The sequence below is a fragment of the Amblyraja radiata genome, chromosome 11, assembly GCF_010909765.2.
Source record: "Amblyraja radiata isolate CabotCenter1 chromosome 11, sAmbRad1.1.pri, whole genome shotgun sequence".
Taxonomy (NCBI): domain Eukaryota; kingdom Metazoa; phylum Chordata; class Chondrichthyes; order Rajiformes; family Rajidae; genus Amblyraja; species Amblyraja radiata.
In genome coordinates this window covers 569,358-593,915 of record NC_045966.1, presented here as the reverse complement: position 1 = coordinate 593,915, position 24,558 = coordinate 569,358, and the positions used below count along the sequence as shown (strand labels likewise).

Below are 24,558 nucleotides of genomic sequence, written 5' to 3'. Positions count from 1 at the left end.
ACGCTGCAATTGTTGATTGCATCCAAAACTCTAGGTGTGACAGTTCTCTGTGCTGTTGTGGATTTAATGGTCTACATCAGCATGAATTGTGGTTGGAAGTCCTTTATTGAATCCTATTGGGATTGGTTCCTCCTGCTGTTTGCTGGATCTTCTTTCTCCAGAGTAAGGCCTTCGGGACTTATTACAGCCGAGACAAGCCATGTCACACCACGCTAACAGCAACATAACATGGAGCATAATGATATGTCCCAACCGCTGCATCCAAGAAAACGAACAGCTTCAGTGATGGAATAGTGGTCTGGGGAAAGCGCTGTTCTTGGATGGTGTACATTGCCAGTGGATTTGGAGACATTTCCAGAGACAGCATGGAGAACCTCCTGTACTTTCAGTGGAAGAGAAATCATAAACAAGCCTCCTTCTTTAAAATGTGATCTAGAAAGTGAGATACTGCATAAAATGGCCCTGACTCTTTCTGTCCCAGGGTTTAGAGGATCAGTGACTTCCACATTTAAAGATGATTTTATTTGTAGACAGTCTTTGAGAAGTTTAACGTGTTGGAATAATGTTATCCTTTTAAATACTAGTTCTGAAGGTTGGTTTCTCTCTCCAGACTGAGCCAGTCTTTTATCTGCAACATGCAGGAAGGAACTGCAGATGCTGATTTAAACCGAAGATTTACACAAAAAGTTGGAGTAACTCAGCGGGATGGGCAGCATCTCTGAAGAGAAGGATTGGTTGATGTTTCGGACGAGACCCTTCTTCAGACTAGTCAGAGGAAATGGAAATGAGAGATATAGATGGTGATAGAACCATAGAACCATAGAAAATAGGTGCAGGAGTAGGCCATTCGGCCGTTCGAGCCTGCACCGCCATTCAATATGATCATGGCTGATCATCCAACTCAGTATCCTGTACCTGCCTTCTCTCCATGTCTCATGATGTAGAGAGATATAGAACAATGAATGAAAGTAAAGATGACAAAGGAAACAGATGTGGCGGGGACTGGCAGGAGTCCAGCCAAAAACTAGTTGGACACAAGTGTGTGCTCTAGACATGTTTAATCATCTACATACAGCTCCCTACTCCTCAGCTGACACGGGCGTTGCCCGGCCTTAAATCACAACTCAGATAATGACCCCGGGACTCGCGCCTCCCCCACCAAGACTCCGACCTCTAGAGCCGATGGTTCGTCGTGACCTTGGGTTTCTATCAGGTGCCGCCACATGACCCCCCCCCCCAGGACCAGAGGCACCGAAGCGCACAGAACGTCGCACGAGGGCGGCCCGAACGCGTAGACACAATCCCGCGCCCCGGGGGTTTGCTCAGTTCGGGAGAATCTCCGGAAGCTCGGGACGGCGGACGCCCGTGACGGGGAGGTTGAGCCACATGGACTGGCTCGCTCAGGTCCAAGTGGGCCGGTTTCACACGAGCCACAGACACAGCCTCCCATGTCCAAATCTAATGTAGTAGGCCTGTGACTCAGCACGCGAAAGGGACCTTCATGCGGGCGCTGCAAGGGTGACTTGTGGGAGTCACAGTGAAGAACAACGTATGGGCAGCCCATCAGCAGCAGTGGCACATGGGAAGGGGCCACTCCATGACCCGACGTTGATGGGAGACTGGGCGCTGACCCTCTCCCACAAGCGGATCAGCACCGATGATGGGGGTTTCTTGAGACCCATCAGCAGGGACAAACTCCCCGGGGACGGTGAGCGGAGCACCATATACCAACTCCGTGGAGGACGTTGACAGATCCTCCTTGGGGGCCGTCCGAATCCCCAACAGGACCCACGGCAACTCGTCCATCCATCCAGGGCCTGTGAGACGAGCCTTCAGTTAATGAGTTAAGACGCGAGTCACGGCAACCCTCCCACAACTGCGCCTCGCCATCCCTCTTCCTAGCCCTATTCTCCTCCATTCCCCCTCATCCCCCAGCACTGCCTCCCTCTCCTCTTCATCCTCCCTCTTCTTTTCTCTCTCCTCCTCCCCTCCCCACTCCCTCCCTCACCTCTCTCTCTCCCTCTCCTGTCCCCTACCCTCAGTCACTCCCTCCCTCCCTCCATAACCCCTCTTCCTACCTGCTTCCCCACTCCTCACCTCCCACCTATTCCCCCCCCCCCCCACAATGTTGCCCCGGGTCCCGCTTCTGTCCGTCCCCGCGGGCCCGGAGCAGCAGTAAAATGGAAGGAAACCTACCCGTGGAGGCGTTGTGTTCCCATTGCGAGATGAGGAAACAAAAGATGGCGGTCTGGAATTGTGCAAAGGCCACGCTGAGGACCCGTGGGGACCCTTTGTGACGCCAGTCAAGTAAAGAGCAAGTGGGGCCGCTGTTTTTTTAATTGTAAATTAAATTCGGGATCCTATTGTGACATCATTGTAAGGTGGAAGGCTGGTCACGGGCAGGGCAAGTTAATTTTTTTAAAGCGTTTTTTAAAAAGTTTTAAACATGAATAACTTGTAAAATATGGCATCAATATGAAGGAAACTTATTTTTCGTACATTACAGGACAATGGTAAGGTGGTGCAAAACTTGTAGCGCTATGGTGTACCGTTTTCCCGCAAATATAGGTACAAATATAGAAACAAATATAGAAACAAACAAGATGAGAGTTTTAGTAATATATACAGTGGCTTGCAAAAGTATTCATACCCCTTGAACTTTTCCACATTTTGTCACGTTACAACTACAAACGTAAATGTATTTTATTGGGATTTTATGTGATAGACCAACACAAAGTGGCGCATAATTGTGAAGTGGAAGGAAAATGATACATGGTTTTCAAATTTTTTTACAAATAATAAACTGAAAAGTGTGGCGTGCAAAAGTATTCAGCCCCCCTGAGTCAATACTTTGTAGAACCACCTTTCGCTGCAATTACAGCTGCAAGTCTTTTGGGGTATGTCTCTACCAGCTTTGCACATCTAGAGTCTGACATTTTTGCCCATTCTTCTTTGCAAAATAGCTCAAGCTCAGTCAGATTATTATTATTATTATTATTGCTTTATTTATATAGCACATTTTAAGTCAACTTGCATTGACACCAAAGTGCTTTACATAAATTAAATAATAAATTTACATACAAACCATAGAAAAAGGTTAAAAATAAATAAAGAAAGAAAATGGACACAACACATTTTAGAGTTCAACACAAACATCCCCCCACAACAGAATCAAAAATGTCCACTGTGGGGAAAGGCAGCAGAAAGTTAAGTCCTCTTCCTCTGAAACACCCGAGGTCGGGCCCATTGGATGGAGAGCGTCTGTGAACAGCAATTTTCAAGTCTTGCCAGAGATTCTCAATTGGATTTAGGTCTGGACTGACTGGGCCATGAACACATGAATATGCTTTGATCTAAACCATTCCATTGTAGCTCTGGCTGTATGTTTAGGGTCGTTGTCCTGCTGGAAGGTGAACCTCCACCCCAGTCTCAAGTCTTTTGCAGAATCTAACAGGTTTTCTTCCAAGATTGCCCTGTATTTGGCTCCATCCATCTTCCCATCAACTCTGACCAGCTTCCCTGTCCCTGCTGAAGAAAAGCATCCCCACAGCATGATGCTGCCACCACCATGTTTCACAGTGGGGATGGTGTGTTCAGGGTGATGTGCAGTGTTAGTTTTCCGCCACACATAGCGTTTTGCATTTAGGCCAAAAACTTCAATTTTGGTCTCATCTGACCAGAGCACCTTCCTCCACATGTTTGCTGAGTCCCCCACATGGCTTGTTGCAAACTGCAAACGGGACTTCTTATGGCTTTTTTTTCAACAATGGCTTTCTTCTTGCCACTCTTCCATAAAGGCCCGATTTGTGGAGTGCACGACTAATAGTTGTCCTGTGGACAGATTCTCCCACCTGAGCTGTGGATCTCTGCAGCTCCTCCAGAGTTACCATGGGCCTCATGGCTGCTTCTCTGATCAATGCTCTCCTTGCCCGGCTTGTCAGTTTAGGTGGACGGCCATGTCTTGTAGGTTTGCAGTTGTGCCATACTCTTTCCATTTTCGGATGATGGATTGAACAGTGCTCCGTGAGATGTTCAAAGCTTGGGATATTTTTTTATAACCTAACCCTGCTTTAAACTTCTCCACAACTTTATCCCTGACCTGTCCGGTGAGTTCCTTGGGCTTCATGATGCTGTTTGTTCACTAATGTTCTCTAACAAACCTCTGAGGCCTTCACAGAACAGCTGTATTTATACTGTGATTAGATTACACACAAGTGGACTCTATTTACTAATTAGGTGACTTCTGAAGGCAATTGGTTGCACTGGATTTTATTTAGGGGTATCAGAGTAAAGGGGGCTGAATACTTTTGCACGCCACACTTTTCAGTTTTTTATTTGTAAAAAAATTTGAAAACCATGTATCATTTTCCTTCCACTTCACAATTATGCACCACTTTGTGTTGGTCTATCACATAAAATCCCAATAAAATACATTTACGTTTGTGGCTGTAACGTGACAAAATGTGGAAAAGTTCAAGGGGTATGAATACTTTTGCAAGGATAGATAGATAGATAGATAGATAGATAGATAGATAGATAGATAGATAGATAGATAGACAGACAGACAGACAGACAGACAGACAGACAGACAGACAGACAGACAGACAGACAGACAGATAGATGGGCCAAACACAGGCAGGTGGGATTAGTGCAGATGAGGTATCATGGTGGGCGTGGACAAGTTGGTCCGAAGGGTCTGTTTCTGTGCTGTACGACTCTCTGACTCTAACTCTAAGTCACGGTGGTGCAGCGGTAGAGTTGCTGCCTTCCAGCAAAATGCAGGGCCAGAGACCCGGGTTCGATCCCGACTACGGGTGCTGTCTGTATGGAGTTTGTACGTTCTCCCCGTGATCTGCGTGGGTTTTCTCCGAGATCATCGGTTTCCTCCCACACTCCAAAGAAGTACAGGTTGGTAGGTTCATTGGCTTGTTAAAATGTTAAAAAATTGTCCAGTGCTGAGTGATACTCTACCTAGAGCTTTTCAGCGTACTACATCTAGATCCAGATCCAGACCCAGACCCAGACCCAGACCCACGGAGCTACCCCAGCTTGATTTCTTCTGTGATCTTTCATTTCCCTTCATGATGCTGTAAGAATTCCCCATGGAATGTCCCACTTGTTCTGCTGGTCCATCATTTGCATTTAGCAATACTTTGAGGACAGTGAACCCTTATGGAAAGTGCAATCTTGCACTGATCCAGTGCCATTCACAACTGCAAAATATCCGAAAGCATAGTAGTGAATGGAATGCTTAAAAAAAAAAAATAATAATAGGAAGAGCGCCAATAAAATATCTTCCCATCTCCACCCCTTTCTGCTTTCCACAGAGACCGTTCTCTGCGCAACTCCCTGCTCAACTCGTCCCTTCCCATCCAAACCACCCCCTCCCCAGATACTTTCCCCTGCAATCGCAGGAGATGCCTCCCCCCTTGAACTCCGTCCAAGGACCCCGACAATCTTTTCAAGAGGCACCTCCTCCAACCTCATCTACTGTATCCGCTGTTCCAGGTGTGGATTCCTGTATATCGGCGAGACCAAGCGCAGACTCGGCGATCGTTTCGCTGAACACCTCCGCTCAGCCTGCCTAAACCTACCTGATCTCCTGGTTGCTCAACACTTTAACTTCCCCACCCATTCCCACACTGACCTTTCTGTCCTGGGCCTCCTCCATTGTCAGAGTGAGGCCCAGCGCAAATTGGAGGAACAACTCCTCATATTTTGCTTGGGCAGCTTACACCCCAGCAGTATGAACATTGACTTCTCTAACTTCACGTAGCCCTTGCTTTTCTTCTCTCTCCATCCCCTCCCCCTTCTCCCACCAGTCTTACTGTCGCCGACTACATTTTATCTCTGTACCTCCTATTCCCCTGGCATTGGTCTGAAGAAGGGTCTTGACCCGAAACGTCACCCATTCCTTTCGTGTCTCTTCGATTTAAACCAGCATCTGCAGTTCTTTCCTACACAATAAAATATCTTATCTTAACTGAGAGATTAAAAGGCAATACTGGAAAGTCCCTCGCTATTCTTAAACTAGTTCTGCAGGTTGTTTACATTCAGCTTGGAGAGCAAAGGAGGCCCGGATGTAACATGTCTGAGGAACCATGGTGATAATGTCGGACTTACCGGGCGAAACACGTCTAGTTTACCTGCTCGAGAGAGTGAGTAGGCGCAAGCAGAGAAAGCAGCAACCTGAGTTAATGCGATATCAACAGGAACTCTGCACTGGAATATGTTCAAGGAGGCCATTTGACCCATCTAGTCTATGGCAGTTTTTAGAGCAATCCCAGAAACCTCATTCTCTCTGCTGCTAACCTCTGTCAGATCCTCTCGATTATGCAACCAACCTCCTACATAATCAGCCATGGATCATATTGAATGGGGGTGCAGGCTCGAAGGGCCGAATGGCGTACTCCTGCACCCATTTTCTATGTTTCTATGTTTCTATAAGGGATAATTCACCCACCATCCTCACATCTTTGGGATGTGGGAGGAAACAGGAAGCCTGCATGGTCACAGGAGCAAGTGCAAACACCACACAGACAGCATCCAAGGTTAGAACACTTCTGCCTGTCACACCTCTGCACACCATATATCACAAAGACATGTAGATGTGATTCTCGTATCAGGCCTCAGTATTCACATTCTTCTACTGAGTGCATTTAAAAGGAGAATCAGGACAATTAATTCAGAGTTTGATGTAGTTTGGACATGTATTTTGTATGTTCTGTTCCTTTTTATTGGTATGACTGTACGGCAAATCAAATTCCTCGTATATTGCAAAACATTCTTGGCTAATAAAGTATGATTATGATTATGGTATAAAAAAGCATGTGTTCACCTGTTTCAATATTATTACACACAATATTATTACGAATAACATAGAAACATAGGCAATAGGTGCAGGAGTAGGCCATTCAGCCCTTCGAGCCTGCACCGCCATTCAATATGATCATGGCTGATCATCCAACTCAGTATCCTGTACCTGCCTTCTCTCCATACCCCCTGATCCCTTTAGCCAAAAGGGCCACATCTAACTCCCTCTTAAATATAGCCAATGAACTGGCCTCAACTACATTCTGTGGCAGAGAATTCCACAGATTCACCACTCTCTGTGTGAAAAATGTTTTTCTCATCTCGGTCCTAAAAGATTTCCCCCTTATCCTTAAACTGTGACCCCTTGTTCTGGACTTCCCCAACATCGGGAACAATCTTCCTGCATCTAGCCTGTCCAATCCCTTAAGAATTTTGTACGTTTCTATAAGATCCCCCCTCAATCTTCTAAATTCTAGCGTGTAGAAGCCGAGTCTATCCAGTCTTTCTTCATATGAAAGTCCTGACATCCCAGGAATCAGTCTGGTGAACCTTCTCTGTACTCCCTCTATGGCAAGAATGTCTTTCCTCAGATTAGGAGACCAAAACTGTACGCAATACTCCAGGTGTGGTCTCACCGAGACCCTGTACAACTGTAGTAGAACCTCCCTCCTCCTATACTCAAATCTGATGACATATGAAAGCAGAAGGAGTGAAGGAGTGTTTGGGAATCAAAGGGTAATTATTATGGGCACAGAACCATGCTTGACTTTGTACTTTCAATACGACATTCTGAACTGTAGACCGGTTTTCGTTTTACCCTTCAGAATATTATGAATCCTGTTTAGGGTCGAGGCTTTGGGATTTCTCACTGGTCAGTTGTGTTGGAGGAGAGAACAGAACAATTAATAATCTGATGATTACCACGGCACCAAATGTAACAGTTACCTATTTCCTGCCATGCTTTGTCCTGCCTTTCCCCTTTTCCAGCTTTCTTCTCCCTCCCGACAAGAGTCCCGACCTGAAACGTCACCTCTCCATGTTCTCCACAGATGTTGCCTGACCCGCTGAGTTACTCCAGCACTCTGTGAAACGTCACCTCTCCATGTTCCCCACAGATGCTGCCTGACCCGCTGAATATTCTCAGCTCTTTCTGTATTTTATTTCAGTTTCCAAGTTTTGTTTTCCTTTTTGAGGATTGTTTGAGAGTCTCTGCTGCTGAAAGGTGAAGGAGATAGTGTGTTGGGCGTTGCTCGTTGATCGCAGCCTCTGGCATATTAAGCTGCTGGTTTCAGCCACAACAGGCAACGGCTTCACTTTCACCCTCTCCAGAACTAAAAGCAGAAGGCATTTTGTTCTTACTTACTGCAGGGTTTCCATGAATGAATGTAAAGTGTTTGTCAGAATGTTGTAAGAATCTCTTCCAGAAGAAATTCATGCTCCAGTTGTTGGTTCCAATGTTCATGTGGTGACTGCTAGTTAGTTATTGTCGCAACTTTCCAGTTTACACATCAAGTCAAATAACACATTTGTTTTGAACTCTGATTATTTTAGAATAATTTTCAACTTGAGGTGAGCAAACCCAGTCACATCTCAAGCTGAAGAAACAAAGTCAGGACAGGTCTCAGCACTGTGACTGACACTGTAACACGACATGGAAGAGACAGATCAAGTCTCATTCGTTTTGCCAAGACTGACTGGATGGTCCAATCACATCTGCTGATGACACTGGGGGACGTCTTACACATCATGAAAGGATGCAGAAAAGATTCACCGGGATGTTGCCGGAGCTCATGTGCTTGAGTTATGGGAAGAGGTTGGATAGACGGACAAGTGTACAAGAGCATGAAGGGCATGTATAAAGTGAATGCTCACAGTCTTTTTCCCAGGGTGGAGGATTCTAAAACGACAGGGCACAGACTTAAGGTAAGAGGGGAGAGATTTAAGAGGGACTTCAGTAGCAACTTTTTTAGCTGCAATCCATACGTTTCAAAACACGTACCAAGTACTGGCAGCAACGTTTAATGACACAAGCGATCAGATTATCTCTGGTGGTATTGATGATGGCATTAAGGTTTATTTCTACCATGAGTGGGCGTACAGACTCGGTGACTGGTTTAATCCTGAGTGGGGTAAAAGAGAACATCACCAACCTCGCTGACCATTGGCACAATCTTGGCCATAATATTACGACGTTGTATGTGTAGATTGGTATCATGATCGTGTGGGTCAGATGTGACGTAACCAGACTGTTTGAGGGGTGGAATATTTTGCGAGAATTTTCCCAAACAGTCTGTGACCGATAGAACCCATAGAAACATAGAAAATAGGTGCAGGAGTAGGCCATTCGGCCCTTCGAGCCTGCACCGCCATTCAATATGATCATGGCTGATCATCCAACTCAGTATCCTGTACCTGCCTTCTCTCCATACCCCCTGATCCCTTTAGCCACAAGGGCCTCATCTAACTCCCTCTTAAATATAGCCAATGAACTGGCCTCAACTACCTTCTGTGGCAGAGAATTCCACAGATTCACCACTCTCTGTGAATTTTTTCTTTCTCATCTCGGTCCTAAAAGATTTCCCCCTTATCCTTAAACTGTGACCCCTTGTTCTGGACTTCCCCAACATTGGGAACAATCTTCTTGCATCTAGCCTGTCCAACCCCTTAAGAATTTTGTAACATCACCCCTCAATCTTCTAAATTCCAGCGAGTACAAGCCGAGTTTATCCAGTCTTTCTTCATATGAAAGTCCTGACATCCCAGGAATCAGTCTGGTGAACCTTCTCTCTGCTCCCTCTATGGCAAGAATGTATTTCCTCAGATTAGGAGACCGAAACTGTACGCAATACTCCAGGTGTGGTCTCACCAAGGCCCTGTACAACTGCAGTAGAACCTCCCTGCTCCTATACTCAAATCCTTTTGCTATGAATGCTAACATACCATTCGCTTTCTTCACTGCCTGCTGCACCTGCATGCCCACTTTCAATGACTGGTGTACCATGACACCCAGGTCTCGTTGCATCTCCTCTTTTCCTAATCGGCCACCATTCAGATAATAGTCTACTTTCCAGTTCTTGCCACCAAAGTGGATAACCTCCCATTTATCCACATTATACTGCATCTGCCATGCATTTTCCCACTCACCCAGCCTATCCAAGTTACCTTGCAGTCTCCTAGCATCCTCCTCACAGCTAACACTGTCCCCCAGCTTCGTGTCATCCGCAAACTTGGAGATGTTGCATTCAATCCCCTCGTCCAAATCATTAATATATATTGTAAATAGCTGGGGTCCAAGCACTGAGCCTTGCGGTACCCCACTAGTCACTGCCTGCCATTCTGAAAAGGACCCGTTTACTCCTACTCTTTGCTTCCTGTCTGCCAGCCAGTTCTCTATCCACATCAATACTGAACCCCCAATACCGTGTGCTTTAAGTTTGCATACTAATCTCTTATGTGGGACCTTGTCGAAAGCCTTCTGAAAGTCCAGATATAACACATCCACTGGTTCTTCCTTATCCACTCTACTAGTTACATCCTCGAAAAATTCTATAAGATTCTTCAGACATAGTTTACCTTTCATAAATCCATGCTGACTGTCCAATGATTTCACCACTTTCCAAATGTGCTGCTATCCCATCTTTAATAACTGACTCTAGCATTTTCCCCACTACCGATGTTAGACTAACTGGTCCGTAATTCCCCGTTTTCTCTCTCCCTCCCTTTTTAAAAAGTGGGGTTACATTAGTTACCCTCCAATCCTCAGGAACTACTCCAGAATCTAAAGAGTTTTGAAAAATGATCACTAATGCATCCACTATTTCTGGGGCTACTTCCTTAAGTACTCTGGGATGCAGCCTATCTGGCCCTGGGGATTTATCGGCCTTTAATCCATTCAATTTACCTAACGCCACTTCCCAACTAACCTGGATTTCACTCAGTTCCTCCATCTCATTTGACCCCCGGTCCCCCGCTATTTCTGGCAGATTATTTATGTCTTCCTTAGTGAAGACAGAACCAAAGTAGTTATTCAATTGGTCTGCCATATCCTTGTTCCCCATGATCAATTCACCTGTTTCTTACTGCAAGGGACCTACATTTGTTTTAACTAATCTTTTTCTCTTCACATATCTATAAAAGCTTTTGCATTCAGTTTTTATGTTCCCTGCCAGTTTTGTTTCATAATCTATTTTCCTTTTCCTAATTAAGCCCTTTGTCCTCCTCTGCTGGACTCTGAATTTCTCCCAGTCCTCTGGGAGGCTGCTTTTTCTGGCTAATTTGTATGCTTCATCTTTTGTTTTGATACTATCCCTGATTTCCCTTGTTATCCACGGATGCGCTATGGGAAGAACCCTTTGTTTAAATCCCCATGCGTTTAGCCGACAGTGCTCTGTTTAAACCTTCATGCGCCAAGTCTGCAGCGCTAAGTATTGCTTTATGCGCCAGTCTGCGGCTGAAAGCGTTTATTCCCATGGGGGGGGGGGAGGGGAAGGGGGAGGGGCGAGGGGCTTGCTGGGACGCTGATTTGGGAGCTTCGGGCCGCGGGGTGTGCTCGACCTGTCCCGACGTTGGCGTTCCGACCATCCCGACCAGAGGGCTTGAACATCGGGCCGTATGTAGCAGCGACTACAGAGGCCCCGACCACGGGTGAACAAGGGAGGAGGAGGAGGAGGAGGACTGTCTGAACTGTATTGCCTTCCACCACAGTGAAGAACGCTGTAGTGGATGTCTGTGTTGAATTATGTTGGGTATTATGTCCTTTTTTAATTGTAACGCTGCATGGTAAATCCATTTCACTGCACCTTATGGGGCATGTGACAAATACATTTGAACCTTTGAACTGTTAAAACAGACCCCGCGCAAGTATTGTTTTGTTCTCTCTTGCCAATAAAACTAATTTGCAACTAAACAGACGAGTGTGCCTTTTTCCATTCTATTTGTCAGATCCTTAAACCTGTTCTCTTGTAACAGTAGGTGAGATAGATAGATAGATAGATAGATAGATAGATAGATAGATAGATAGATAGATAGATAGATAGATAGATAGATAGATAGATAGATAGATAGATAGATAGATAGATAACAGTTCTGATAAAGTTATCATTCTGAAACATTAACTCTGTTTCTCGGTTCACAAAAGCTAAGTAAAGCCTCCGGTCTAATACATAAATCTTATGGGTCGTGCAGGGTCGTGCGGATTGCGTAGTATTTGTAACATTTTTTAGCATCAATGGTGTTTTGTGTTTATATCCCACTTACATGGCCCATGGTAATGAAGAACAAACTATTGCTCAGAATTGAATATAGTTTTTCCTTAATTACTTTGCAGAACAAGAACAAAGAAATAACCGATTATCCATTTGTGACAGAAGTACAAGGCTTTACCTAAAACCAACAACCTCAGACGATCGTCTCTTCTTCCATCCGAGCACCAAAGGGTTGCAGATAAAGCTGGATTCATCCCATCAGAATGCTTGGAGAAATCTGGATTCTGCAATGGGATCACCTTCTCCAACTGCCCTGTCCTCATTCAGGAGAAAGTGAGGTTGACGATCACAAAGGTGGATGTCACATGGAATGGAGCGTTGCGATTAGGTTGCACCATATTTAACCCTTCCATCATGGATCCTAGTGCACTTCCGAAGTTCATCTGCCCAGACCTAGAAGACGTCTATGGGTTCTGGGCAAAAGCACTACCACAGGGTATGTACAAGAAGGAGTTGTCATTTCTTTCTGGGTGAACAATCAAGGCTTTTTCATGTACAGTGTGAATGAAGGGAGGGAATACCTTCTTATGAAAGAGTTGTTGGTGGCTCATCCATTGTGGGTGATCGTGAATGTGTATGGAACAACATGTGGAGTTCAGCTCCAAGGTAAGGAATGAATTTCCGGGGTTACGTCCGTGCCCGGGTGGGATTAGAAAGGGAATACGCCCTGTCTGCGGACACCCTGAGGGAGTTCCGGGACCGCTGGGCTCCGCAGGGTGTTGAATGTATCCTCAATAAGGATTGTATCATAGGTGTATAGTAGTTTATTACATGTTTGTATTGTATTATGGTGGTGGGTTCTGGCTTGTTTTATTGTAGTGTAATATTATTTTTTAATAATTGAATAAATTTATATTTAAAAAAAAAAAAAAAAAAAAAAAAAAAGGTAAGGAATGAATGCACATTTTACAGGCATAAAAGTGCATTGAAGTTTATTTCATTGTGTGCTGTGTCATATGGAATTTTTAATTTAGCTCATTATTTTGCTTGTTTGATAGTCTCATGAATAGAGTGTACTGAGAAATCTCGAGTAAAAGATTCTCAGCTTAGTCACAAGTATGCTCAGGTAAACCATCGCAAGCTGACCAGATGATGTATCCTTGGACTCCTGGACAGGAGAATGTGTATGTCCGTCTCACTTGCTATCCATTGGTCCAAGCAGTTGGCTGTGTGTGGAGAGAGATGTGGACTGGGGATTCCAGCTGTGACGGTCAACACTCCGTTTCACTTGTTCCAGGCGAGGTACACACCTGAATCCGAGTCAACCTCCAGAGAACTTCTTAACATTCAAAACTTGTGGAAGGGCATGGGGGAAATAACAAAAAAACAAATCACTGGAAGACCTCAGCGGGTCAAGCAGATGGTGTAGAGCTAGTAACATGCTTGTGGCTGCAGGTGTCAGTACTTTAGAAGCTTTCCTAAGAAATCATATGTATAAATTCATTTGCAGGATAAATGACTCTAAAAATGTAATTATTGTGGCCTTGTCAAAGATAAGGTTTAGCACAACACGCGACCAATCCCAGTTGTGGAGACACTGGTATCGTTGTCTCGTTGTAGGACATTGATCATTCTTTTTTATTCTGGATTTATATCATGTAGAGTGTATTTTGTATATCATTTATGATGCTTTTTTAAGTGACTAGACCAAGTGGGGGGGGGGGGGGGAGGGCTGCGGCTTCACACACACTAACCCCCCACATCACACACACTAACCCCCACTAACCCCCCCCACACTAACCCCCCCCCACACTAACCCCCCTCCCACACTAACCCCCACTACACTAACCCCCCCCACACAACACACACACTAACCCCCCTCACACTAACCCCCCCCCCCACACACACACACTAACCCCCCCCACACTAACCCCCCCCACCCACACTAACCCACCCACACTAACCCCCTCCCACACACACACTAACCCACCCCCTTGATATTATATTAATATTATTCATTGGCTCCTTTTACCCCATCCCCACCCTATCTCGAGGGGCAGAGAGAGTGGGGCAGAGAAAGAGATAGAGGGGGGGGGGGGTGGAGGGAGGGGGGAGATGGGATGGAGATGGGGGTTGGAGGAGGGGAGAGGGTGGGGGTGGAGGGTAGTGGGGAGGGGACAGAGGATGGGAGGGGGAGGGAGAGAGAGGAGGGTTGAGAGGGGGGGAGAGAGTGGGGAGGAAGGGGGAGAGGGACACGGAGAGAGGCTGCGGGCCCTTTGCGGGAGGGAGAGGGGGGAGAGGGCAGGGAGGGAGAGTAGGGGGAGGGGGGCAGAGAGGGAGGGGAGGGGGGCAGAGAGGGAGGGGGGCAGAGAGGGAGGGGGCAGAGGGGGCAGAGAGGGACGGGGCAGAGTGATATACTAAGATTTTATATGTATTTTATGGTGTTTTTATATGGAATGTATTTTATGTAATGTCCCTTGTCTGGACCTTGAGTCTGAAATAAAGTTTAATTAATAAATAAATAAATATGTATTAGACCGCATGGTGCATGTATTAGACTGCATGGTGCATGCATTAGACTGCATGGTGCATGCATTAGACTGCATGGTGCATGTATTAGACTGCATGGTGCATGCATTAGACTGCATGGTGCATGCATTAGACTGCATGGTGCATGCATTTGACTGCATGGTGCATGCATTAGACTGCATGGTGCATGCATTAGACTGCATGGTGCATGCATTAGACTGCATGGTGCTGAGCTGATCTTTTACCTCTTCAGATCCCTGCAGGAAATTTGTCTCACAGAATGAATGACCAGAACAGCAATCTGGTGCTGTCACAAGTGGTGGAGCTGACACTATACATACTCAGCCACCGACTTTTTCTGCATTGCCCTTCAACAGTAAGAGGAATTCAAAGACACCTAGGCATTACTTGCGTAGTAAATCCTCTTGAGTAGCTGCTGCACATTATGTAGAAACAAGGACCACCACATTTAGGCCCCTTATGTGAGGAGAGATGTGCTCCCATTGGAGAGGGCTGGGAGGCGGTTTACAAGAATGATCTCTGGGTTGATCGAGTTCACATGAGCGTTTGATGGCTCTGGGCCTGAACTCACTTGAGTTTACAAGACGGAGGAACTCAATGAAACCCCCAATAGTGAAAGGCCTGGATAGAGTGGAGAGGATGTTTTCACTAGTGGGAGAGGACGCAGCCACAGAATAATAGAATGTACCTCTGGAAAGGAGATGAGGATGAATTTCTTTAGTCAGAGATGGTGCATTCATTGCCACAGATGGCCGTTCAGGCCAAGTCATTGGGCTTTCTTAAAGTGGAGATTGCCAGGTTCTTGAATTATAATGGTGTCAAGGGTTTTCTCTCTTCTCTATCTTCAATCCAGGTGATAAATCAATTTAACTGCCCAATTCATTTGAAACCATTCACCTGGAGGTTATATAATCGCAGAGAACTTAAACATCACCAATTCTCTCTTAACCATCAACATTTACACTAATTCCATTTATTCTCCCCACTTTCCCACCAACTCACCTACACACTGGGGAATATTTAAAGTGAGCTATTAGCCAGCGACCTGCAGGTCGTGGGATGAGGGAGGAAACCAGAGCACCTGAAGGAACTCCATGCAGTAACAGGAAAATGTGACAACACTTGACATGGGCAGTACTGGAGGTCAGGATTGAACCTGTGTCTCTGATACAGTTAGGAGCAAACATCATAGAGCTCTATAATCTTTGGTTAGGAGCAGCTCCACTCTCTGTCGCATTATGCTGCCCGAAACGAAAATCAGTCTTGGCTAATATTCACTAATTTAGATGCTGCCTAATGGAATTCTAGCAGAATTGTTTGCAATTAGATATAACTTCTAAATGCATGTTAACATGAATATTAAAAGAATTGTAATAAGTATGCAATTACATTTCAAATTGTGCTGCATTTTCCTGTGGTGACAAACAGCTAGTTTAGTTTATTGTCAAGTGTACCGAGGTACAGTGAAAAGCTTTTGTTGTGTGCTATCTAGCCAGTGGAAAGACAATACATGATTACAATCGATTCATTTACAGTGTATAGATACATGATTGAGTAATTCAATCCTGAAATGCAAATCATTTCATGTTTCATGTATTTGAAATATTTATTGAGTAGTCCTCACACATCTTAAGGGTATAAATCTAAATGTTGCTCATTTGGTATAAAACTATAAACCACATAAAATATTATTTCCAGCAGTTTTTGTTTCTGTATGGTGGGGGTGGGGGGTGGGCTACTTAAGAAGAGGCGATCTGCACATTATTAATAAAGATTTAAAACTTTACTTGCAGGCCATTCTAAACCTGGACTCTGTGGTTCTAAGCTGCCAGCAAATAGCTGTCGTTTGGGCGCCAGGCCGCTGGAGGAAGATTGTATTGTTTGTTTTTCTCATCAAGTGGACTCTGTTCTGTACAGATGTGGACACATGTGCTTGTGCTACAACTGTGGGCAGAAGCTCCTCAGCAAAAGGTCTTCATGCCCGCTCTGCAGACAACCAATCAAAGAGATCATCAAGATATTCCACAGCTAACGTGTCGACAGTAACACGCGCACTTGAGTCTATTGGCTATTGGCCAACAGTAACACACGCACTTGAGTCTATTGGCCAACAGTAACACGCGCACTTGAGTCTATTGGCCAACTGTAACACACGCACTTGAGTCTATTGGCTATTGGCCAACAGTAACACACGCACTTGAGTCTATTGGCCAACAGTAACACACGCACTTGAGTCTATTGGCCAACAGTAACACGCGCACTTGAGTCTATTGGCTATTGGCCAACAGTAACACACGCACTTGAGTCTATTGGCCAACAGTAACACACGCACTTGAGTCTATTGGCCAACAGTAACACACTCACTTGAGTCTATTGGCCAACAGTAACACGCGCACTTGAGTCTATTGGCTATTGGCCAACAGTAACACACGCACTTGAGTCTATTGGCTATTGGCCAACAGTAACACACTCACTTGAGTCTATTGGCTATTGGCCAACAGTAACACACGCACTTGAGTCTATTGGCTATTGGCCAACAGTAACACACGCACTTGAGTCTATTGGCTATTGGCCAACAGTAACACACGCACTTGAGTCTATTGGCCAACAGTAACACACGCACTTGAGTCTATTGGCCAACACTGCAGAAAAACATAATACAGATATGAATACATACAGTGCGGAGGGGCAAAATTTAATGTTTTTTTACACAGAGGGTGATGGGAATGTGGAATGCAGATGGATAGTAGCGTTTATGATGCTTTTAGATAGACACATGCAAGTGCAGGGAATGGAGGGCTGTGGATCACGTGTAGGCAGATGAGATCAGTTTAACTTGGCATCATGTTCAGCACAAGCATGAACCTGTTCAAGTTCTGAAGCATGAAAGAAAGAGGAAGTCACCGTGAAGATCAGCTGGAAGAGGAAGAAAATTAAATAAAGATGATATTTCCCAAGCCACCACTAGGTGCCGCTAAAAAAATAAAAATAAAAATAAAATAATTTGTTTATAGGGACAGTGCATATTAATGAACATTTGCATGTAAATATGTGAGATTGTAGCCAATCAGTAGCTAATTTCCGTCTCTAGTCCCAGGCAAAGGTAGGTGAAGTGTCTTGCCCAAGGACACAACGACAGTACACACTCCAAGCAGGATTCGAACCGGCCACCTTCAGGTTGCCAGCCGAACACTTAGCCCATTGTGCCATCTGCCCCGCTACAATATCAAATTCACTGCCTTATGATTAAATGATGAGCCTTGTGTCAAATGGATTTTGATTATGTCGGAGCCATTAAGCTTAAGTCAGTATATTATAGCCATGTTTAACATTTGTAATATTTTTAGTTTTTATCTGTCTGTACTTGTCCTAGGAGTAATGGCCATTACAGATAGTTTGTGAACCTTGTGCAGAAGGAGTGAGTCATAGCCAATGTACAGCTTGTATCTGAGTGTTCCACACTTCCCCACAACTGTTCTCACTGCCAGCTGAGTGTAACTATCCTCACAGAAGGACATCTAAGAAATTAACCCAGCTGTCCAAATGCTGATCCTTAAGCTGAATTTTTCACTGTTGATATGACAAATTCTCTTCCAGGTCAGTGTTTTCTTCCTTGTGGAGATCAGTGCAATCATAATGACCAAGGGCAGAGTGAAGAAGTTAACATCTTCCTGAAGACCAGCCCCAACCCACTGAAACAATCACCCAAACTATATGGTCACATGTAGCTATTCCTTTCTGTGGATGAGAAACAGTAAAGCCATTTCAATCATTTAATCACTTCAACATATTTATTAAACATTTGTTATATAACATAAATTATATTATGGGTAATAAAATTAAAAGTCATGTAACAGTCTAAACTGCTGGGGGCATCAAGCTCCCCAACTGCAGATTGCATTGTATTCTCTCACCTTTCCTTTGCATTTCTCTAGTTTTGTGGGGGACTTGCGACAAGCAAGCAAGCTGGGATAAATAAAACCTCATGAATTAGAGCGTTCTGGGTTTATTTTCCTCACACAAATACAAAGTGAGAATGTGGAAGGCGCTATCACTCACCACTGCCATGGCAGCAGGAAATTTTATCTTCTTCTTCCAAGTAAAAACCTGAGCATAGTTTAAGAACTATGTTTCCCACACATTGTTTATCAGCCACACCATCCATTATTAAACTCATCATCTCTTAACAAACTAGGCCTGTTTGTTGGCCAGACTCTGGGCTGCACATTCCTATCTATCACCAATGATTTTCACAATACTTGTGAAGGCTTTAACGATTGTTGAGTGATGCTGAATACCTTACATTCAGAACCTAGAGAAACCCTGTTGTTTCCATCAGCCTCCCACCTTGTCAAGTTAACGAGTTCTACTTCTGTTATCCATCTTATCGGCATTTTCATTAGAGGGATGTGAGCAGGAGCTGACCATAGGGGTGGTCATTCCATGGAAGGACAGTCTTTGCCTTAGGGCTCTGAGGCAGTTGGGTAGAGTAGGGTGGGAAGGATAAAGGAATCAAAAATCTTCATAAAAGGGACCAACATCAAAGTTAACATCCAGTAAAAGTATTCAGAAGTAAAAAAAAGTGCAGCAGGTTCCGTCAGGTTCTTATGAGACAAACTGTGAGGCAAAAACATCTGTTTACCAGAGTTTCTGCCGATTAGTCTGACCTAGGCTCCAGATGAAACAGCGTATAAATTAACTTCATCCTTTTGACCAAACTGATTCTCTTCACTCCCATTCTGTGAAATGGCTAACCAATGGCTAACCAAACAGTTAGTGGCGCTACTCTGAGGTATAACAGGCTTTTATAATTAACTGCAAACTAGACTGTTTATCATGTTGAAAGAAAACAAGCAATTATTTCCCTCCATAATTAACAGAACATGTTCGTTGATGCAGTTACAAGCAATGGGTCGAAGGTCATGATTTGCAGTGCTATTCATTTAAAACCAGTGCAATAAGCAGTTTTGCTGATATGTCATGGAAAACAAATATTTGCAATGGCACAGATAACATGACCATATAACAACTAAACCAGGGGTAATTGTAAAAAAGATTAAGTAGAATTATAAATAAAACGTCAATTTTAAAAGCTGACCTGAAAAATCAATGAATAGCCATCACAGCTGTGGAGCCTCCAACCTTGTCTCTAACCAAGGGATTGTCACCCAGTCAGGGGGACAATGCAATTACAAGCACTCTCACCCTGCAGTCCAAGCTGGGCATTGGCAGATGCACAAAATAACCCCAGAGACAAACCCACAATGAGCATGATGGTCATGGCAAGCTCACCCTGACCAACAGACACCGCTCAAAATGGATAAAGAATGAGAATAGGATGCAACTTCTCTCATTCCTCAGTTTAGGAACAACCATTTCAGCCCTAGATATAAATGTGAACACAGCTAGAGGTTGTCATCACTACAGTCCATAAAGACTAAGGTATCAATATACCCAGCTATAGACAGGGTTTGACATTAAATGTGTTATGGGTCCGTTTGTGAAGGAAATGGGCTATTTCAGGGAAGAGAACAGATGGATCCGATGTGATCCATGGGTCCATGTCATCTTGTTTCATTACTCATCCATGCCCTCAGAAATATCAAAAGCACCTCATGAACTTTCAATATCATTAAAACTCCAGCTATGAATAGTACTGTACAGATCGTCCAGATCTGGGGACATGACGGGGTGAGGGAGGGAGGTTGGAAGATGGGGGTTGAGGACAAAGTGTTCTGTGATCAACATTATCTAATTAGTGGCACAACTGAAACATGGGGAAGTCACATACTTTACACACCATTTGTTTTACAACAGTGTCAGTATACAGCAGCTAAGTCACTGGAACTCCACTGACATAGAACTACTCCACAGCAAAGGCTTTATAATGGGTGCTGTCAAAATGAGATGGCAACAGATTAGAACTGCATTTGTACTTAAACTACCTGATAGTTGCTAAGCATTTGCAAGTGGGACAAATAAAACATTAGATAGGAATTAATGGCTATTCCAGGTTCCATACTAGTGCAAACAAGGTGCAGATCCCACAGTGGCTGGGTGGGCAGGGACTTCTGCTCCAATCCCCTACAGCTCGCTCCAGGGCAAATCACATTTACACCATCCAGTGGTCTAGGTTGGCCACAATTAAACAGACACACCCTAGTTATAGCTCTTCTCCAACAGGAGGTGTATTGTCCTCAGAGTTCAAACATGGTCCTCAGAAATAGATCTGCTTTGCATCAGAGGGTGCTTGCTCCATCGGACAATAGGGGCACTTCAATCTGCAGGAAGAGAAACACGCAAGATATGATATAAAAACAGATGACGCGGTTTGAAATAACATTTGTGAATCAGCAAATATCTTACCACCAAAACAATTGTCTATGCAAACGATAATCTATGTTTTTATATGATCCATCATCAGAAAGTGAGTCATGTTTCCTGCTCGTTGGCTGAAATTCTCTGAGATGAGATTAGGAGCTCACCATGACAAGGTTTATCCTTCTCGATGTGATGTCAACTCATCACCACACGGAAATGGGTGGAGAACCAGGTGGTTTGTAACGAAGACTGCAGGGGCAGAGGGAGTGAAAGCTGCTGCCACCTCTCCAGCCAGTTGTGGACAGGGGGCCAAACCAGAAACATGGTCAATGCTCATGTTCATTTCATAGGAGCAGAATTAGGCCATTCGAGTCTATTCTGCCATGTAATCGAAGCTCATCTATCTTTTCTTCTCAACCCCATTCTCCTCCATTCTCCCCATAACCCTTGACATCCGTACTAATCAAGAACCTGTCATTCTCCACCTTAAAAATATCCAAGGACGGCCTCCACAGCCTTTTGTGGCAAAGAATTCCACAGATTCACCACCCTCTGGCTAAAGATGTTCTCCCTCCTCTTCTTTCTCAAGGTACATCCCTTTATTCCGAGGCTATGGCCTCTGGTCCTAGACTCTCCAACTAGTGGAAACATCATTTCCACATGCACTCTATCCAGGCCTTTCACTATTCGAAAAGTGACACTTCACAAGTCAGGTGTTCATTTCTTTATACCCCGAAGCACAAATTATTTCTTCTCATCCCCATCAAAATGAAGACTGTAGCCAGCCACAAGGGACGGGCAATCTGAGTCACTGCTCAATGCGGCTGTGCTGTCACCCCCTCCCACTGTGGTACCTACTTCCCACTGTTGATCAGCTTGTTCAAAGCATCTCTGGAGATCACGTGGCCGCAGATGAGTTTCATCGGAGGGTTGGATTCGGTGGCCTGTTGCCGGAGGATGGGACAGGCAAACACAGAGTGGTACCAGCACTTCTTGCCCAGCTCAATCTCAACCTGAAAGAAGTAGAAGCATGGCTTTACAGGGGAACAATAGAATGTCAATGGATCACCAGTCCAGATGAAGGGTCTCAACACCAAATGTTGACTGTCCTCCACAGGTGACCCACAGAACTCTTCCAGCAGCTCCCGAGTAGAAGAGCATTTGTCAGAAGACGAACAACTTACCGGCAGCTCATCCTTCTGGCTCCAGATCCCAGTGCACTGTCGTTGCTCAATCACAGCCTTAATGTTCAGCAGAACCGGTAACGCTAGGCATCCAGCGGAAAAGCTGCCAGGAGAAATACACAGTCAATTGTAAAGAGCGAGAACGTGGGCTAGATCTCTGGAAAAGATCTTCATCACTAGTACTCTTGCTCAACAACAAACAGACAAACATATTCCATGGCAACAGCTAGTTCAAGAAACTAGACAAGCCTTAGATCGGCCAAAAGATCGGAATTGCTCCTGCCTCCCCTCAACTGAAGATCTTTCCAGGAACCACGAGGATTGGACATTTACTGCATTGTTGGGCTGCGGTTTCCTTTAGCTATGGGAAGATGGAAACTGGAGCAATCACTCAAATCAAAAGTAGGTGCCTGTTGTGGACCTAAGTCCTCCCCATCTGGGTGTGACCTGTGCCTCTTCAGTCTGAACAAGGCTCTCGACCCGAAACATCACCCATTCCTTCTCTCCAGAGATGCTGCCTGTCCCGTTGAGTTACTCCAACCCCCCCTCCCCCACACACCCCCTCCCCCAAACCACCCCTCCCCCACGCACCCCCCTCCCCCACACCCCCTCCCCAGAGTGGTGGAATATTGCTTTGGGGGAACGGGTTTTGTTGGGGGAACAGGTGAGTGGTGGAATATTGTGTTGGGGAATGGGTTGCGTTGGGGGATCGGGTGAGTGGTGGAATATTGCTTTGGGGGAATGGGTTGCGTTGGGGGACCGGGTGAGTGGTGGAATATTGTGTTGGGGAATGGGTTGCGTTGGGGGGGACCAGGCCTCCCATGTGACTGGGACCCAATGGGTCCCACTTAGTCTAGTTCCTACTAAAGCCCCTTTCAAGTCAATCTTTGTCATCTGCTCCCTCATGCCTCGGTAGTCCCCCTTGAACAGCTGTAGTTTAGTTTTGTTTAGTTTAGAGATACAGCACAGAAACAGGCCCTTCGGCCCACTGGGTCTGCACTGACCAGAGATCCCCGCACATTAACACCATCCTACACCCACAAGGGACAATTTTTAAATTTACACCAAGCCAATTAACCTACATACCTGTGCGTCTTTGGAGTGTGGGAGGAAACTGAAGATCTCGGAGAAAACCCACGCAGGTCACGGAGAGAACGTACAAACTCCGTACAGACAGACTTTGTAGTCGGGATCGAGCTTGGGTCTCCGGCACTGCATTCGCTGTAAGGCAGCAACTCTACTGCTGTGCAATTGTGACCACCCATACACCGACACATCCAATTTCACCTTCTCCCTTTCAAATTGTAGGTTAAACCGTATCATATTGTTGTCACTACCTCCTAGTGGTTCCTTTACCTCAAGTTCTCTTGTTAAATCTGGTTCATTGCACAACACTAAATCTAGAATGGCCTTATCCTGGTTGGCTCCACTACAAGTTGCTCTATGAAACTATCTATCTCAGAGGCACTCTACAAATTCCCTTCTTGCAGTCCAGTGTTAGCCTGATTAATCCCAGTCTACCTGCGTATTGAAATCTCCCATGACCACAGTAGCATTGCCTTTCCTACATGCCAATTTTATTTCCTGATGCAATTTGTACCCTATATCCTGTGTACTGTTTGGGGGCCTGTAACTCCTATTAAGTAGCGATGTTACAAAACCTACCTTCAGCAACGCTGCAGTTCTGCCACTGGCCGTGTGCGCGACTTTGGTGCCTTTGAGTGGGGGGGGGGGGGGGGGGGGGGGGAATAAAATCCAGTTTTCTATTGCCTGTCGGAGAGGGATTTTCTCGGGCCGCTAGCTGCTGAAGAATAATCGATCGGATGCCCCTTTTGTTTTAAATCGTGAGACAATTTAATAATTAGATTAAAATAAAAAGTGACTTCTAACGCCCTCAACGTGACGGATCGCAAGAACGGGATAAAACAAAGGGTAAGACGTTTGTTTTACATATAAACTTGCTTCTTGGGATGACTTTAATCTAAATTTACGTTGCGAAAATGTGATTTGTACCCCATACGAATCGGCAGTGTTTTTCCTGCTGATAAGGAGTTCAAATTCACCGCAAATGCAACGATACAATCGATCGCATTCCAGAAAAACCCACTCGCAAGATGATTTAAATGCTCTTTTATTTGGACAATCATGTCATAAGAGCATCTAAATCGTCTATATTTTGTGTTATTGTCTATCCATAGTCAATATTTTTATACTAAATATCAGTTTTAGTCCCATGTATTGTGCAAAAATTAATAATTTTGATTATATTGAGTTGGTGTTTCTAGATTAATTTATGGGAATTAAACATTAAATTCCTTCCATCTGGCATATAAATTCATGACAGTGAGATTTAAAAATCATGTTATATTGTGAATTCTTGTGTGAATGGGATTAGTTTGTTATTTGGATACTTAGGCTTTTAAAAAAATACTGTATATCCTTTTCTTAAGAAATGGAATCTACAGGACATTCTTAATGGGAAAGTA

At 44.7% G+C, this 24,558-nt stretch overlaps 2 protein-coding genes across 2 annotated transcripts in view; one reads left to right on the top strand and one right to left on the bottom strand.

Annotated features, from left to right (window-relative positions):
- Positions 1 to 1,551: 1,551 nt before the first annotated feature.
- LOC116978756 (E3 ubiquitin-protein ligase NEURL1-like) lies at positions 1,552 to 12,694 on the top strand. The gene is given in 4 exon segments (XM_033030061.1): positions 1,552 to 1,708; positions 12,140 to 12,289; positions 12,292 to 12,510; positions 12,513 to 12,694. Coding segments are annotated over 4 exon segments (708 nt in total).
- Positions 12,695 to 18,339: 5,645 nt separating this feature from the next.
- LOC116978199 (E3 ubiquitin-protein ligase RMND5A-like) overlaps positions 18,340 to 24,558 on the bottom strand; it is a 39,885-nt gene continuing 33,666 nt past the window's right edge. Inside the window, exons 7-9 of the mRNA XM_033029167.1 lie at positions 22,073 to 22,175; positions 21,747 to 21,901; positions 18,340 to 20,848 (exon numbers count right to left, since the gene is read on the bottom strand). Of these exons, the coding sequence (XP_032885058.1) occupies positions 20,785 to 20,848; positions 21,747 to 21,901; positions 22,073 to 22,175 (322 nt within the window). The 3' untranslated portion in view covers positions 18,340 to 20,784. The remainder of the gene's footprint in view (positions 20,849 to 21,746; positions 21,902 to 22,072; positions 22,176 to 24,558) is intronic.